This window comes from Pezoporus occidentalis, unplaced genomic scaffold (assembly GCF_034315485.1).
Source record: "Pezoporus occidentalis ecotype Australia unplaced genomic scaffold, CSIRO_AGI_Poc_V1 ctg98, whole genome shotgun sequence".
In the NCBI taxonomy this organism is placed as follows: domain Eukaryota; kingdom Metazoa; phylum Chordata; class Aves; order Psittaciformes; family Psittacidae; genus Pezoporus; species Pezoporus occidentalis.
In genome coordinates this window covers 3170770-3186969 of record NW_026916347.1, presented here as the reverse complement: position 1 = coordinate 3186969, position 16200 = coordinate 3170770, and the positions used below count along the sequence as shown (strand labels likewise).

General features: G+C 41.8%; 1 protein-coding gene across 15 annotated transcripts in view; it reads left to right on the top strand.

Annotated features, from left to right (window-relative positions):
• SLC16A12 (solute carrier family 16 member 12) overlaps positions 1-14324 on the top strand; it is a 34271-nt gene extending 19947 nt beyond the window's left edge. For 8 of the 15 annotated variants that reach the window (XM_062606800.1, XM_062606807.1, XM_062606801.1 and 5 more), the window contains 6 exons: positions 1673-1893; positions 3969-4072; positions 5268-5411; positions 7822-8413; positions 9589-9848; positions 10939-14324. In XM_062606800.1, the coding sequence (XP_062462784.1) occupies positions 1784-1893; positions 3969-4072; positions 5268-5411; positions 7822-8413; positions 9589-9848; positions 10939-11201 (1473 nt within the window). In that variant the 5' untranslated portion in view covers positions 1673-1783 and the 3' untranslated portion in view covers positions 11202-14324. Of the gene's footprint in view, positions 1-116; positions 824-1672; positions 1894-3968; positions 4073-5267; positions 5412-7821; positions 8414-9588; positions 9849-10938 lie in introns of those variants that run through there. The other 7 variants (XM_062606796.1, XM_062606811.1, XM_062606797.1 and 4 more) reach the window with 4 other exon arrangements.
• The last annotated feature ends 1876 nt before the right edge of the window (positions 14325-16200 follow it).

The following is a 16200-nucleotide window of genomic DNA, read 5'->3' as shown; positions in this document are numbered from 1 at the left end:
GGCACCTTCTAACTAACTTGAACGCAAACATCTTCAGCGTCCCTCACAGATTTTGTTATACTTGCCTACACATTTGCTACATTAGCCAGGCTGTTGTTCCTTTTTTACCTCAGTTTGTCTGTGTTTGTGTCAGGGAGTTTGTTTCAGACCACAGAAGGGAAACAAAGAGGGTTTGGGTACACACTGGGACTGCTGTGTATTTGTCCTGAAGCAAATGGGTAAGGTCAAAAAATGGACTTTACGCTTCAAGCAAAACATCACAGGGCTTGTGAAGAGGCCAGGGATGTCCTCGGGGTCATGTGAGTACCTAGAGAGACTGCTCAGAAAGCTCTCTCAGCTGCAGCGGCATTTTCTGCTGTGTATTAGAAGGTTGTGGCAGAAAAGGCAAACTGTCCTGGTCTCCATTCTAGAGCTTTCAATGATCTTTTATGTATGTGCATTCTAGCAATGGAGTACTTCAAATATGAGGTTTGAAATTGTAAACTCATTTGGACCTCATTTGCTTTGTGTGGTTTTTCTAATCAGCTATAGGAATGGACTTGTAACGACTGCATCCAGCTGGGACCCTTTAAACTCACTTAGGAGCTGCTGCACCAGGTTTGGTGACTGCTTACAAAACCTCTTGTAACCCCAGCTGTGAATTCATGTTTGATCTGTATGAGCTGCTTTGACCATTGCTATCTAATATAAACCGGAGCTGTATCAGCTGTCCTATTTAAGATGTGACCTATTCTTTATACAGAGAGTGAAGCATTTACATTATCAGGCAGAGCAGAGCACTGTGTATCTCTCCAAAGAGCCACAGAAGTGACAACGAAAGCAGGTCATTAGAGATTATCTTTTTATCATACCTGAGCTCTCTTCTAGTTCATTAGTGCAGGTTATACTGGAATAACACTTCATGCTGCAGCGAAGATCCTTATGAACACAGAGAATAACACAGACTTTGGAAGGCTTTATGATGGAATCTAACTTACAATGAAACAGATGTTTATGACAAGGAGGGAAAAAGAATAATAAAGACAGTATTAGTACATGTTCTAATGCTTGTCATGGGCATTGCTTTAGGCTCTAATTTATTAGAGAGTTCTATACAAATATTTACTTACATATAAATCTTAGCAAAGCCTATTAAATGAAGAGAGAAAATAGAACAGTAAATTTTATTTCCAAACGGTATACAGCATTTTTGGCCTAAAGTAAAATGTGTTGACTAGCACAGAGGCAAAAATAAATGATACTTGAGGAATACATAAAGACCTGGAACAGATAGTTAATGGTAGCTTTTTTTTTAGCTTCTGTAACTGGATAGCAGTATAATATAATTTTGCCATTTTTTGTGGATATTTTTCTTCACTGATATTTTTCAAGGACATTATTTCAACCCTGGTCACCTTAAATCACGTCTCAAAAGCTTTGACAAGCACACATTTTGTTGTGAGGTTACGAAAGGTTGTCTTTGCCATTCACTAGGATGTAACTGCTGGGCAAATCACCCTGAAACAAATGATATCAGACAGAGGACCAAATTCTAATGGCACTTTTGCTTCCAAAAAATTCTGTAAGCTGCGTTTGAAAGAAAGCCCTCACCTTTATGCACTAAAGCTAAAGCAGTATGTCCTAGCCCAGCTGCGCAGGTTACCCTGATGCACTCTCTGTTTTCTCTCATCAGATGGCCAGCAACCCATGTGCCAGGCAGCCAGGGCCTGTGCTTGGCGTGCCAGCCCGAATCAGTCCCTGCCACTAAGGCAGGGCGGAGGGAGGAATCACCCCATCCTGTGCCATGGCCTCGCCGCGGTCAGCCCAGCACGCCGGCCCCCCCGATGGAGGCTGGGGATGGATGATCGTTGCTGGCTGCTTCCTTGTCACTATCTGTACCAGGGCTGTGACGAGGTAAAGGGGCTGCTTCTTGTCTTTCTGATCTGTTTCTAGCATTACATTTTTTTTTCCTTTTTTCTTTTTTTTTTAAATTTATTTTTTGTTTAGGAGGATTTGGGATCTCCCCTGATGTCCCACAGCTGCAGGGGTTAATGTTATTCTGGCTGGGTACAAACCTCTCTCTTGCTACATTTTTAAAGGCTTCCTGAAATCCCCAAGGTTGTGGGGGAGGCTGAGAGATAATAAGCCTTCTGGTTTTAGTCTCATCTCCTCTGACAGCTGCTCTATCTCTCAGCACCATCTCCTTGATTTCTTACAGAATCAAAGCCTGGGGCACGCAGCATTATTTCAGGCTCTGGTGATTTGTTCAGGGAGGGAGAAATCATGTAGGGTCTCTTTGGGTCCGCTGCGTCCCTCTGACCCCAAAGCCATGCTCATTTTTAGTAGTCTCAGTGGATTTCCTTGGCTCCTGAGTTTGGGAAGCCTGTAAATACCCACTTCTCCTACTGAAAGCATTTCAGTTACTGCCCTGCCTGAGAAGGTCCATGCCCTAGAGAGGGGGCCCCTTTCTGTACCCCTCTGGTATCTGAAATATGCAGAAAACATTTTCTCAAAAATACTTCTCAAAAGTAGAAAGAAAAAGAATAGACTGCTGCCCTGCACAAACATAATATATACATTTGGGGTGAGATAGCTTCCGCAGTGACTTTGATGTCAGCTGGAGACAGAGGAGCCTGGTGTGTGTGAACATGGATATTTAAGCTATATTAAGCAGAGACAGAAGCACCCTGGTAAGTGAGAAACACTGAGACAGTGTCTTGTTGGGCAGTCAGTATAATGTAAATACAGTGTTTTATGCCTACATTTTACATTTCTTTTAAAATAAAGCTGCCATGTTTAGGGATCTAAAGTCTAGGGTCTTGGAGTCAACGGCACAAAAGGGGAATGGAAACGTTCACACAGTGTTAGTTTATGTATGCAAAAGTATTAATTCCATAATAACACTAGAGATTTCCTAGTGGATTTAATTCCTTTTTCATGTGTGAAATGTTTTACATCCAAGACGTCATCTAATGGCTGGCACACATTTATAATATCTACAAGAATGAAGAATGTGAAAGAAAAAGGCTGAAGAGAGTGGCCATTCATTGCCGGGGGAAAAGGGATCTCTTGCTGACCCAGAAACCAGACTAAAACTGTACAGCTTTTTAATCTGTTCCCCTGCAGAGACAGGTAGAAAGTAAGACTCATTAAGCAGAGCAAAGTAGTCTCTCCTGGAAGCATTTTAATAAACTGTTGGAAGGTCCGTGTGCTCCTGCTGTGTTTTGATTCTCTGTTCATGAGAAGCTGCTTTTACTTTGCACTTGTGCTTCCACGAACACATAGCTATAGGGATGTCAGCTCTATAGGCCTACTATGCTGGCCCTGCCCAGCCAGTTGGTGCAGATATGAATGCCACTATTAGCAAGCAACCAGGTCAGCAAAACACTGGGGAGCTGGTGTGCAAGGGAATTTGTGTGCAAGGGAAACACCATCATGATGTGGGCTATAAACTGCTGGTGATAATTACAACTTCAATTTCACGTTAGTTAAAAAAATGAGTCTTAAAAAATCTAAAGTCAGATACCACAGTGAGAAACGTGGTATTATAATGTTCAGAATTTGTCTGGAGTAATCTGTCTGAATTAGGTTGTAATTTGGCTTTATTGTCTAATCTCACTGGATTGGGATAATAGTTGGATAGCAATTTGTTGCCAGTGCAAAGTAAGGATTCTTCTCAAGCTGAATCACCCTCGCCTAGGTGCCTTACACAGAGTACTGTTGGAATTATTCAGCTTGCACACATCAATTCATATGTTGCCCCTTATGCATTAAGGTAGCCCTTCATTGTAGCCCTTCGTTCCCAATATCCCTTAGAAACTGTTTAAAAATGTCTCCATTTCTTTGGGATTTAGGCAAATCATAGTTTTGATTTTCCTGGGAGCTAGCGAGGACCTTCTAGTGGGTACTCTTTACACCTGAAGAGCAAGACTGCTGTTTTCTGTGAGGCAAATATCCTATGTTCAAAAAGTTCATGTTTTCTTTCCCAGGTGCATCTCCATTTTTTTTGTGGAGTTCCAGACATACTTTGGGCAAGACTATGCCAGAACAGCTTGGATCCACTCCATTGTAGACTGTGCTACGATGCTCTGTGGTGTGTATTACACTTTTAAGACTAGTATGGTTGCTTTTTCTTCAGCTCCATCTGGTTTTAGCATGTTCACAAGTTGGTGGAGTCAGCTGGGAAACATAGATACTGTGGGCTCTCTGGGGTATGGTATATTCAAGCTGCTTCCTCCAGCATAGCTTTGCAGGAAGGGAGTGTCTTCATACTGCAGAAAAATGCTACAGAAAAGAAGTAGAACTTTGTTTTGCCAAATGATCTAAGTTTCCAGAAATGTACTTTTGTCGAGGTCTAGCGGGACAAGTCATGTTCGAGATCTACTAACTGAGCAGTTGTTTCTCTTACCTTCTGATTGGAACCATACTTGAGACTTAGTACAGGATATAGGTCTTGCCTTCAGATCAAGTCACAGTCTTCCTAACTTGTATATTTACAAGCAGTCTTTTCCCTTAAAAGAAAATTCAGTGTTACTAAAAATGACGTATCAATGCAGTAGTTATACCCAATTTCTCATCCTGTGTAAGAGGGTTAATCCATGAGAAATGCTACAAAGGCACAAGGACACAGCTGGAATGAGACATAGCAACTCTTCTGTGTCAGCCAGGTTATATCTTGAGTTAAAAAAGAGAAATAAGGGTAACCTCGCCCTGGCATTAGAGGTAGGAGAGAGGGATGATACCCCATGGTAGGGGCATGGTGATCTGGGAGCCATCAACGTTGAAGAAGTGCAAAAGAGGGGTAGAAGCCTTGGAGGTGGTCCAAAATGTGTGAGACCTCTCCTGTTTGGGTCTGATGCAGAGCCCACAAGGCCAGAGAGGAGCAAGGAAGGACACCTGAATTTAATGAGGGCTGAAGTGCAAATTCCAGGTAGGGGATGGTCTCAGTGTTGTAAGCATGGAGTAATGGAAGAACGTGAGCTGTTGCTGTGGCCTCTCAGCCACCAGAACTGTGAATTAATTGTGTCCCATAATGACTTTGGTGTACACAAATGGCTGCTGAGAAAGTTACTGTAAATTTCAGTTTTATCCTGACTTTCAGAAAGATGATTTTTAGAAGATTTTGGTGCTCACAGCATTGTGATAGGGGGATGCTGGGAGACGACTCTGTGTATGTGATCATTGTTTTCTGCTGCCTGCCTACTGCTTCCTTTTTTGGTGATGACCACTGTAATGAACTGTGGGTGAGGACCTGCTGTTAACTACCATCTGTATTTGTTCCTTTGAAGCCCCGCTTGGGAGTTTGATCAGTAATCATGTATCCTGCCAAGTTGGCATCATGTTAGGAGGGCTGCTTGCATCTACTGGACTAATTTTGAGTTCATTTGCCACCAGCCTGGAACATCTCTACTTATCATTAGGAGTACTTACAGGTAGGAGGCATTCAGCCCCTTTGTTCTTGCCAGGAAAACAGCACAGGAATGTTAAAAATAATGGTCCTTCCTTTCAAGAAGGGTGATCTCTTCTCCATGTCATTTGCTACCACACTGTTGAATGGAAGTACTCAGAGTTGTTCCCTTCATTGTAAAAAGAGAACCTGCAAGGGTTTCAGCACTCAGTGGGTCTCACACAGCCCAAATGCAGCACCCTAAAAAAGCAACTCTTTTGTTAGAGAGGACTATGGGTGAAGTGCTGAAATCATAGGAGGCCAGGAAGGACTGCTATTGTAGGTGATACACAAAAAGTTTTCCTTTCTTTTTTCCCCTGTCATCTGGGAGGAATTTATTGTAGTAGGAATCCCACATTGTCCAAAAATATTTGCATGTTAAAAAAAATAATCTAAACATAAGAGTAATCAGGCAAAGGTGCACTGGGTGAATACTTGCTTCCTCAGCTGTGCACTTTATTTTTGTCTACATTATATTCCAGTTGAAAAGCAAACAAAGTGCTGGCTGGTAGTGTTGCTGTAGCAGCTCTTCCAATTGTGTTCAGGTATGGTGATAACAAATATCTTTGCCTTGTCTCCCTGTGTTTGTTGCACACAGACGAACTTGAGAGGTGCCAATGTTCACACTGGCATTCCTTCCTCATTAATACTGACCTGGTAGCCACAGTGATATAAGCCCTTGTACATGGTCTCCTGCTGTTTAGTAATGAGTTGGTGGAATTACTGCAGTTCACATGCTGCCACAGCTTATTTGTTTTAAAAAAATAAAAGCCGTTATGGTAGTGCATGTCACTCCTGTATTACAGCGTTAATCTTTGACAAATGTGTTCATAACAAATAAAAAGGTTCCTTGTAACTCGAGGGACTGTGCCACATACCACGCTAATGCCATCAAGGCTTCCTTCGTGAGAACCATGGTGAATACTGAAGTGGAAAAGCGGTTGCACTTTGTACATGAAGTTGTAAAGAGCCAATTCTACAAGCAGTGAACTACCAGTCTGTGGGGTTAATTAATGGAGAGGTGAACTCTTGGTAAAGGCTGGAGGTGGTGCCCCAGCCCAGAGATGGGATGGGACCATAACTGGTGACTGTCTAAATCCATATAAGCTTCAGGACTTGAAACTGAAGAGTGAAGCAGAGGTGAGATACGGAGTGTCAATAAGTAGCAGAGTTTCTTCTGAGAGGCACAAAAATGTTTCCTGCCCCAAGCTCTGCATCACCACTTTTCACAGGACATTTATTATTATTGACTTTTTCTGGCATATTTCCCCCACCAGCTCACAAAAAAATAAGCAGCGTGTACACCAAATAGAGTGTGATTTTTACAGTTCTTGAGTAATGATGTCCAGCTCAGGGCTGCTCCTCTGCCTCCGCTGCCCACACAGGTCCAATCCCAGCTCTCTGCCCTGCTCCTTCCCTTGCCTCTTGAGGGGGTGGCAGAGCTGGCGCCCATTGCCCATAGTCCTTCTAATCCACTTATCCTGTCTGGGCAGGCTTAGTGTCCGCCCTGTACAGTGTGGCCTTTGAGGAGGACGTGGCAAGCTGGTTACAGCACTGGGTGATTATCTCCTGTATTGGCCAGTTCTGCCAAAAGAAGTGGGGACTGTTTTACCCTTAGTGTGGGACGTGCGTCAAAAGCCTAGTCAGGAACTCATTTCTGCAGCTCATTCAGAAATACACGTTTTAATGATAAGGCAAGCATTTGATGATTAAAATCTGCTCTCTGGTTCTGGAGCAAAGACCACAATCTTTTTTGCAGTCCCAGAGAGGGATCTCATTTGTTTACTAAATTGGACGTGGCTTTATTTTCTGAGGCTTTCCTCCCCTCCCTTTATTTGTAGGCAGGACAAAATGGCCAGGACTCCAAGCAGCTGCTGCATGGAGTTTGTTTAGCTGACTAAAAAAGGTTTACTGTAGAACATTAGTAACAGAGACAGACCTTGGTACTGGGTTTCAGAGACCTGAAAATTAATGTTCAGGGTTGCAACAGGCTGAAAAACAAAGTGGTACCTCATCACAACACTATATCCAGTGCCAGCATCTGTGCAGATCCCAGGGCAATGCCTCATCTTGCATCCAGAAGAGGCTGACACACCATCTCTCTGATGTTTATTGATCGTCCCTGTTCTTGTTATTAAGTGAATCCCATCACTTCTTTCTGAGTCTTGTTATAGTGGATTAACAATGATCCATTAAGTTTGTCAAATCAGTGACTGACATGGAAGAAAGGAGTCATCCTGGTTTCTCTTCACGCTGTGACTGGGCTGTGAAGTAGAGGATCAGAAAAAGCTTCCTGTTTTTTTTGTGCTAATGAAAGTAGTTTGCGTGGTTTAAGTTAATGTGTTCCATATGTCATGCTTTGTATTAAGCTATCTGCACTGTGCTTTCTCTTCTAGGTCTTGGGTTTGCACTCTGTTATTCTCCAGCCATTGCAATGGTGGGCAAATATTTCAACAAAAGAAAAGCGCTGGCATATGGAATAGCCATGTCAGGAAGTGGAATCGGTACCTTCATCCTGGCTCCTGTGGTCCAGCTCTTAATTGAGCAGTTTTCCTGGCGTGGAGCTTTACTCATCCTGGGAGGTTTTGTTTTAAACCTCTGTGTCTGTGGTGCCTTGATGCGGCCCATTGCTCTTAAGGAAGACCGTAAAACTGCTCCTGAGTTTCTTGAACAGGATTATGTTCCCAAAGCACAGAAACGAGACTTAAAGCGAACATCCATTTGTTCACCCTTAATCAAAGTGTGGTCTCATGAATGTTTATGCTACTGTTCATGGAAGGAATATAACTTTTTGCTGATGCCAGGCTTCATGATGCTGGCAGTGTCGGTTTTATTTATGGCATATGGCTGTAGCCCTCTTTTTGTCTACCTAGTGCCTTATGCTTTGAGCGTTGGAGTGAGTCACCACCAGGCTGCCTTCCTCATGTCCATACTTGGTGTCATAGACATCATTGGGAATATCACCTTTGGATGGCTAACAGACAGAAGGTAATGCCTTTTGGCTAAGCAAGTGTAAGCTTTAGCTGGTGGGAGGCTGGTGCAAGTGAGGTATAACAGGTATAAAAGTTAACATGGATTTTTTCTGTAATGTGTAACTTGAAAAAAACCCTAACCTACAACAATAAATAAATAAATAAAAGAGAAAAATACCTCTCCCCCCAAAAAAACAAACAAAAAGCAAGGAAAAAACCAAACCACAACCCCCCCAAACCCCACAACCCAAACCCCCAGCACATAGTCTAGCTGTCAAAAATGCCTACTAATGTTTTTGTTAAAAATGCCTTTAATGTTTCTGTGTCTTCTGAGTTTAATTCTTTTGCATTTGATAGTGGAAATGTAGCTCTTGCCTCTGAGGTGTGATGAGCATGATCCTCTGTACTCTACTTCCTCTCACTCTGCTTCCTCTGCCTTTACAACTCTTGTGTGCTGCTGGAGAGACACAAAAGTAATGGGAAAGGGTCAAAGGTCTGGCCCACCACTGTTGGGCAGATACTCAGAAGAACCGACCTAAAATTGTTATACATTTTCCAGTATGTAAGAACTCACCATGCTTTGTTAACTCAGCTCACTCCAGATGTCTGTGTGCAGCATCTGTAACATCAGTAGAGACTGGCTAAATTAAGAAGGATTTTTATTCTAAAGGACACATTCTTTTCAGTTATTCAGTTTGTGGGAAAATAAATTATTGGTTTTGTGTGGCAGGGAGAAAGGAATTGTCATCTCACTTAGCTTACACTAACACCAGTGTTGAAGGGCTGATGCAAAGGATGACATCTAAGAGACCTACACTGTAATACTTTTACATAATACTGGGAGCACCTTGCTGAGCTGGGATGTAAAGCCCAATGGAATACTACTTTGAACACTGAAACTTCAGAGGCTGTGAAATTCTGGTGGCAGGGTGGTTCCCCTCACTAAGAGCAGCCCAAAACCCACTGCAGACAGCATGGGCTGCAGCTTACCAGATGTTTCTGCAGCTGTAGGTGTGCAGCTTTCCCTCCCTGGGCTCGTTGGTGCTGAACTTTTTATCTTGAAGACTGCAAGAAAATGGACTTAACTTCGAGCTATATAAGAGAGAGAGACTGAAGTGCTGCATGCCAAGGCATACAAACAGATGCTGTGCCCAGTGATAATCCTTTTCTTTTCTGTTTTGAAATTTGCAGGTGTCTGAAGAAGCATCGTCACTTTTGCTACCTCTTTGCTGTGGGAATGGATGGCCTCTGTTGCCTTTTCCTACCAGTTCTCCAAAATTTCCCCTTGCTTGTGCCTTTCTCATTTACCTTTGGTTACTTTGATGGAGCCTATGTAACACTGATCCCTGTCATAACAGCAGATGTAGTAGGAACTTCTTCTTTATCATCAGCACTGGGTGTCGTGTATTTTCTGCATGCCATACCATATCTAGTGAGCCCGCCTGTTGCAGGTCAGTGCACAAATGACTTTCCTATAATCTTAGTGCTACTACAGATTTGCCTGTCAGTGTGACATAAAAGGAGAGGAAGGACAGCAAATGCACGCTAAATGTGGAGGTAGCCCCTGGGCAGAGAAATAATACGCCTAGGCCTTCATAAGATTTTTAGATCATCTTGAGCCCTGTCTTGATGGGATGATTTCTACATATAGAGTGAGTTGAAATTTAAGAAGCAGAACAGTATGGAATCAGACTTCTAAGAGCTGTTACATCACCACTTCACATAGTTCAGAAATTGTGCAAGTAGAAGGGGCAAAATTTCACTGTGAAATTACATGATTTTGAAAATATAAGCAATTTCATTCCGAGGTGGGTTTTTTGGTGCAGAGGACTTGATCTTTTCATCTCCTAGCTGTTTTGAACAGGTAGGTGAGTCAACTTCAGTACTCTTTGGTCACAAGCTCATCACTGTAATATCTAACCATCATTTGCCCCGTCAGTTCCATCACAGTGAAGGAAGGATGAGAGCAGAGAGTTTTAAATATTGTGGAAGGTCAGAGATCTTTTTCAAACAGCCATGTACATATATGTCTTCTGGATTTTGTCTGCTGTTCATATCAATTCCTGGTTAATCACTACTTTTGAATCTTTTAATTTAATTAGCCATAGCAGAAATCATTGGAAAGTGGTATTATTTTAAGTGATACTTGAGCCTTGAGCATGTGTCATTAGATGTTTCTGTATGAGAATGTCATGCACACAATATTTAATCCCAAGTCTCTCTAAGCATGACTTTAGACTGCCACCTAAATCCATCCAGTTGAAAGATGTCTGTTTACTGTTGTGGCGATGACTTCTGGGCCTTTTTTCATGGATTGGGCCTCCAAACAAAAGTCCATAAAAATCTTACCTGTCTGCTGAGGACAAATCCCTCCCTGCCCTAGGAAGTAAAAGTATAGTGGTGGTGATGTAAACCTGTATTGTTTGATTGTATGTACATGTGATAACTCCAGAAGCTTATAAAACCCCTGTTGATCACAGGATTTGTAAATTATCAGAATTCTGGTGGACCTTTAAAAACCCATGACTTTTTTTCCTACAGGTTGGCTTGTAGACACAACTGGCAGTTATACTGCATCCTTCCTCTTGTGTGGATTTTCTATGATATTTAGTTCGACGTTATTGTGCTTTGCAAATCTAGCGAAGAAAATCAAAAGAACTCATTTGCTGTCACTCACCAATGACATGGGCACGAAACAGCACATCTGGACTAATGGAGCAATAGCTTATTCTGTCACAGCAGAATTAGACCAAAAAGATGTTCGATTTTTGGCTGTGGATATAAACAGCTACAGCAACAGATGACAAGTGCATCAAGATTCTGCAGAGCCATGACTGAGATAGAGGTGGCTCTATAGTGTTACACTGCTGAAGATACTACTCCTGTGAAATAAGGCATCTCTTAATTAGATTTTTCTGGCATGTTTTAGTTGGCTAAAGTCTACATACAGCATTAGTAATACAAGTAAATGCAGTAATAGAAGAAAGCTAGACTGAAAATAGAGTTTGTAGATACAAATGTTCACAGATTTGTTTGAAATGCAGTATGGCGACTCCACAGGTAATCTAATCTAGAAGATGAGAACTGGCTATAATAAAAAACCCCTATAATCGGTCACGAAAACTGAACAATAAAATTTGAAGTATTTAAAAAATAGTATTAATGAAATAAACTTTTTGGTGTTCTGGTCTATTATGTTTCAATGGACTACTCACGCACACCACCAAAAACCTTCCTCATGTATCATTCTGCATTAAACTCTTTGCAAATAACTGTGTCAAATGCCAAAGCCATTTGTTTTAGTTTGGGGTGGCTTGGTTTTTTTGTTTGTTTAGCTTTTTTTGTTGTTTTTTGTTTAGATCTGGCAGGAATCTGTGATTTATGTTGAAAGTGTCCCTGGAGCAGCTTTACTTTTTATGGTGTGCCTCAATTTTGTACATACATTGCAATTTCATGTCAGAAACAGTTTTAGACAGACTTTCCCAAGCCCCCTACAGCAAAATTTTGAGGTGGTTGCTGGTTTGTTTGGTTTTTTTTCCTGGATATCTTTAAAGCTTGAATTTCTACACATTGACATTCCAGGTAGGATCCTCCGGTTGATCCTTTTCTGGGAGAGTGAAAGAGGTGCCGTGGCCAGTCTGCTGTCTGAAGAGCAGTAAATTTGTGCCAGGGGACTGGGTTTGATGATAGACAAACCTGCTTTATCTGCATGAGTGGAAGAAGCCCAAAGGCAGCTCAGGAGACTAGAGCAGAGTTTCCTCTAGTCTCTATTGTTTTTCCAAACACAGAGCATCTTCCTCCTATGAAATCAGCAGCTGTTGATGAGTCTGTGCAAGCAGATGACTGTGAGACTGCCCACTCCAGAGACCATTACTAAAAAGGATGTTAGCAAAGTTGTTTCTGCATACTGCAGTGGCAAGTCTGCCTCTTTTCAGGCCCAGAAGCTGTAGCCTCAGTTAGAGCAAATTACTTGTTTGTGCCATCTGAAGAGCTGATCAGGGCACTTGTCCTAAATGACCAGAACACCACAGCTGTGATCTGCACAGGTTTTCTTCTACTTGTGTGGGGAATATACTATAGCTGGCTGCTACAGACTGAATGTAGTTCACGGGGTAAATTACTGACGATGTCATATGTAATGGGATGTTTCTATGTTTCCAGAGTGAAAATGTTGACAGCAATGGAGGAACTTCACATTCTGCAATGTGAATCATTTCTGTGCTTTGATGCTGTATACAACTGTATTCTGTTGATTAGCAAATTGATCAGAGTCCAAATAATTTTCACCAGTACTGAACTAGTAGTTTTGTAATTGTCTGTAGTGTATTCAATGGTTGCTTGTCATGTCCTGTTCTACTTTGTGCCACATAAGGGAAAATTACATAGACTAATGTTCACCAATTTGATCTAGATCAAGAGTATAGCCGTAGGAGTATAATATATTTATATATATATGAATAGTATGTGTGGCAAGTAGTTTTATTATTCATGCATATCTCAAATATAACATACTAAAATTGTCTGTCTTCAGCTGTCTGTGCTTAAATGAGGTATTTCCTGCTGCCCTGCTTCAGAAGTGTGGTTGGAGCCCGTAGCATGATCTACATGCACAGACCACAGAATAAGAGATGGATGGGAGTTCAAAGACTGCTCAAAACTAATGACATAATCTTTTTCAGCTCTGCCTGAGCCCTAAGCTTGGTTTTAACATATGTTCATAAAAAAAGGAGAAAAATTATCCATGAGTGTTTCTTAATGAGTTAGGAAAACTACGCACATTTGGAAAAAGACAAAGTGGGTTTATTATTTAGAAGTGATGAAGATGTTGGTTTAGATCTTAATGCAAAGTTTTAATATAAAAATGTAGGGAAGAGTGTGGTCTACACAGAAAATAAGCAATTTTCCACAAGTTGTAAATTACCATTGTCATTTACTTCACAAAAATTTAATTACTTTGTTTACCACATTGCAACACGTCAGCAGTTGTTCACACCAGAAATGCATATTGTAAAAGCCTGTTGTAATAATAGTATATGCATTTTTATCCTATTAAACAACACTGTGTAATACGGTATTACATTTTTAAAGTAATTTTTTTTTATTTCAAGTTATTCTTTTCACAGTCTTTTTTTCATTTATGTGTTTGCAGCAGTATTTCTTGTTTTAAATATCTAATTCAGCAGAAAATGTTCAACTGGTTTTATGCACAGACCTTTTGTAGAAAATGGTAGAATTATTTAAGTGTTTTCTAACACTGTATCTGCTTTGACTTCAGCCAATGGCTAAAAACTTACCTACCAGAATGTGCATAAAACACACTGTGAAATATCAGATATGAATCTCCCCAGTAAGAAGCAGAAGGAAGGAAGCATAAACTGCGAGTGGAAGAATTAGGAATATAGTCAAGGTTTGAGAAGCCTCATGCCAAACTTCTACCCCCTGGTCCACGCGATGCAAACTGTCAGGCTGTCCTCCATGGAGATATTTCCTGGCATGGCACTGTGCAGCAGTAAGCAGAGATACCTGGGCTAGCTGTGAACAATTTGCCAGGCTAACACTGCATGTGCTCACCAGCCCTACTGAACACTGACGGCTACGAGCTTGGATGGAGCACTGCACAACTGACCCTGTCTGCCTTCCAGGGAAACCATGGTCAGACTTGGCTGGGGTAACATATGCCTGAGACAGAAACAGAATGATCCTACCTCAGATGAATCCTGCCTGGAATAACACTCTATTCTGTACAATGAATGGGAATTCTGCATAAGTGAAACTGCTTACAATTGCTGAAATTATCCCATCTGTTTCCATTCCATGAGGTTTGAAATGTGGAAATCATCATTCCTTTGAATTTGCTTATGTTCTAATGGCAACTTTTATCAAATCCACTTTGGAACATTTAATAAATTGTACCTTGTGTGAAAACAGCATTGGAAAAATCAAGTCCCTTCTGTTGAAATAAAATAGCCCTGTTTTCAGGGGAAAAAAAAAAGAAAAGAAAACCCAAAACTTTGAGCCTGGAACCTTTCTGCCAGCTTGGATGATACTTTATCTTCTGAAAAACAAAAGTTGTCTGTGCTTCTATATGGGGAATATATTTTATATTGCCACAACAGTTCCTCGTTTGCTTTCTGAAGTGTTACAAATTTCATTGTGAAAAGGAAGAGCTTGTGTAAGTTAAGCTGTAACAGGACTTCATGGTCATCATAAGGAAGTCCTTAGTTGGAATTCCCTCAATAAATAAGATCTTCTAAGTGACTATTCTGCTGTATTCCAGTAGCATTTTCAATATAATTTAGAAAGTGCCTTTGAATCGTAAGTGAATAATTCCTGACAGGTTATCTTCAGTCTTGTTTTCCCTCCACCGCTAGCATAGGCTCCAGTCATGTATTCATACTTGGGTGTGAACTGAGAGATGTTCAGCTTCTGTGTGGTTCTGGGTGTTGCCCACTGGACTTGGACACTGCAAAATGGGTGTTTTGTTTTGCCCACTTGCTGAAGCTGAATCTCAGCCTTTCCCTGTGTTTCACCAGACAATGCAGCAGCACCACCCTGTGGGAAATAATATTTCTCCTCATTTACAAGACACTAGGCAAGAACTAGAAAGCAGTGTTTGACCAGCGTATCCACGGGCAGTACCGTGGTCGAGCACAATCCTCCGAAGCCTGAAGCAGGTCAGGCACAATAAATAGATTCCTTGCATTACTACACCCCACAATCAATTTCTTTGCTGTGGAGAAGACTGAGCCACTCTGACTCTTCATAAACAGCCAGGTGCACATTTTTCTCAATGTACTCTTTCTTATTTCTTCAAGGTTCATTTTCCAGGAGAGAGACAGGAAGAGGCCCTGGTAGTGGGATGTGGAGGGGAGCATGGATTTGCCACCATGGCTTTGGGAACCTGCACCACCATTTCTTCCTCAAATTCTTGCCTGCTGCTGTCCATGCCCTCAGGAGGGTTTGGATGGCAACGATGCTGAGGCTAGAAGCCTCAAGACTGAGAAAGGCAGTGAGATCACCTACCTTACACTCTTTTGCCCTAAAAACTCTGAGAACGCCACCACAGGTAGTTCCTGGCTCCTGTCAGCACCCCTACTGTTGTTCCTGCCAGCTTTCAGGAGTGGTGTGTCAGTCCTGCTCACAGTCCTTCCTTCCCTCCTCCACCCCTGCTCTTTCCCTAGGTAGGGCCACCCTTGTTTGTAAGAGAGAAGCTGGCAGGCAGCTGGGAAACTGGGATGTTTTTTCTCCCTTTCTTAGGAAGAAGGTGTGGTTGAATTATGTACACTGTTAAGTTCCTGATCACTTTAGCTTGCGTTATGAAAGATTCTTTGAGCTGAGAGGGGAGAGGCTTCCTGGTGTTTCATGATTTGACATCATATTTCACACTCCTTCAGGCCTGTCATCCTGACTGTACATGGGACTGGTGTTGCAGGGACAGGAATGCTCCAGGATGGCTGGAAATAAAAGTGCGCATCCCTCCTCATTGGCTCTGTCTCTGAATGAACCATTCTGCTTCATTCTATGCTACCGGCTAGGGCTCAGAAGTGTTTTGGAAGCACAGTGTTAATTTTCTCTGAGCACTATGACCTACCATACCAAGGTACAATACTGTGGAATTAGTCTGCCCTGTTACAAAGAATACTGAATTTTAGTTGGGTATCTGAAGACAATCGCCTCCTCCACCCATTCTCCCTGTCCTTTCAGCCCCTTATTCCACTCATATAGACTCTGTGGGCGCTCACCCCTTTTCACATATGCCTTTTGTGTTCTACTGCAATGCTCTTCAGTGCTCATCCAACCTTT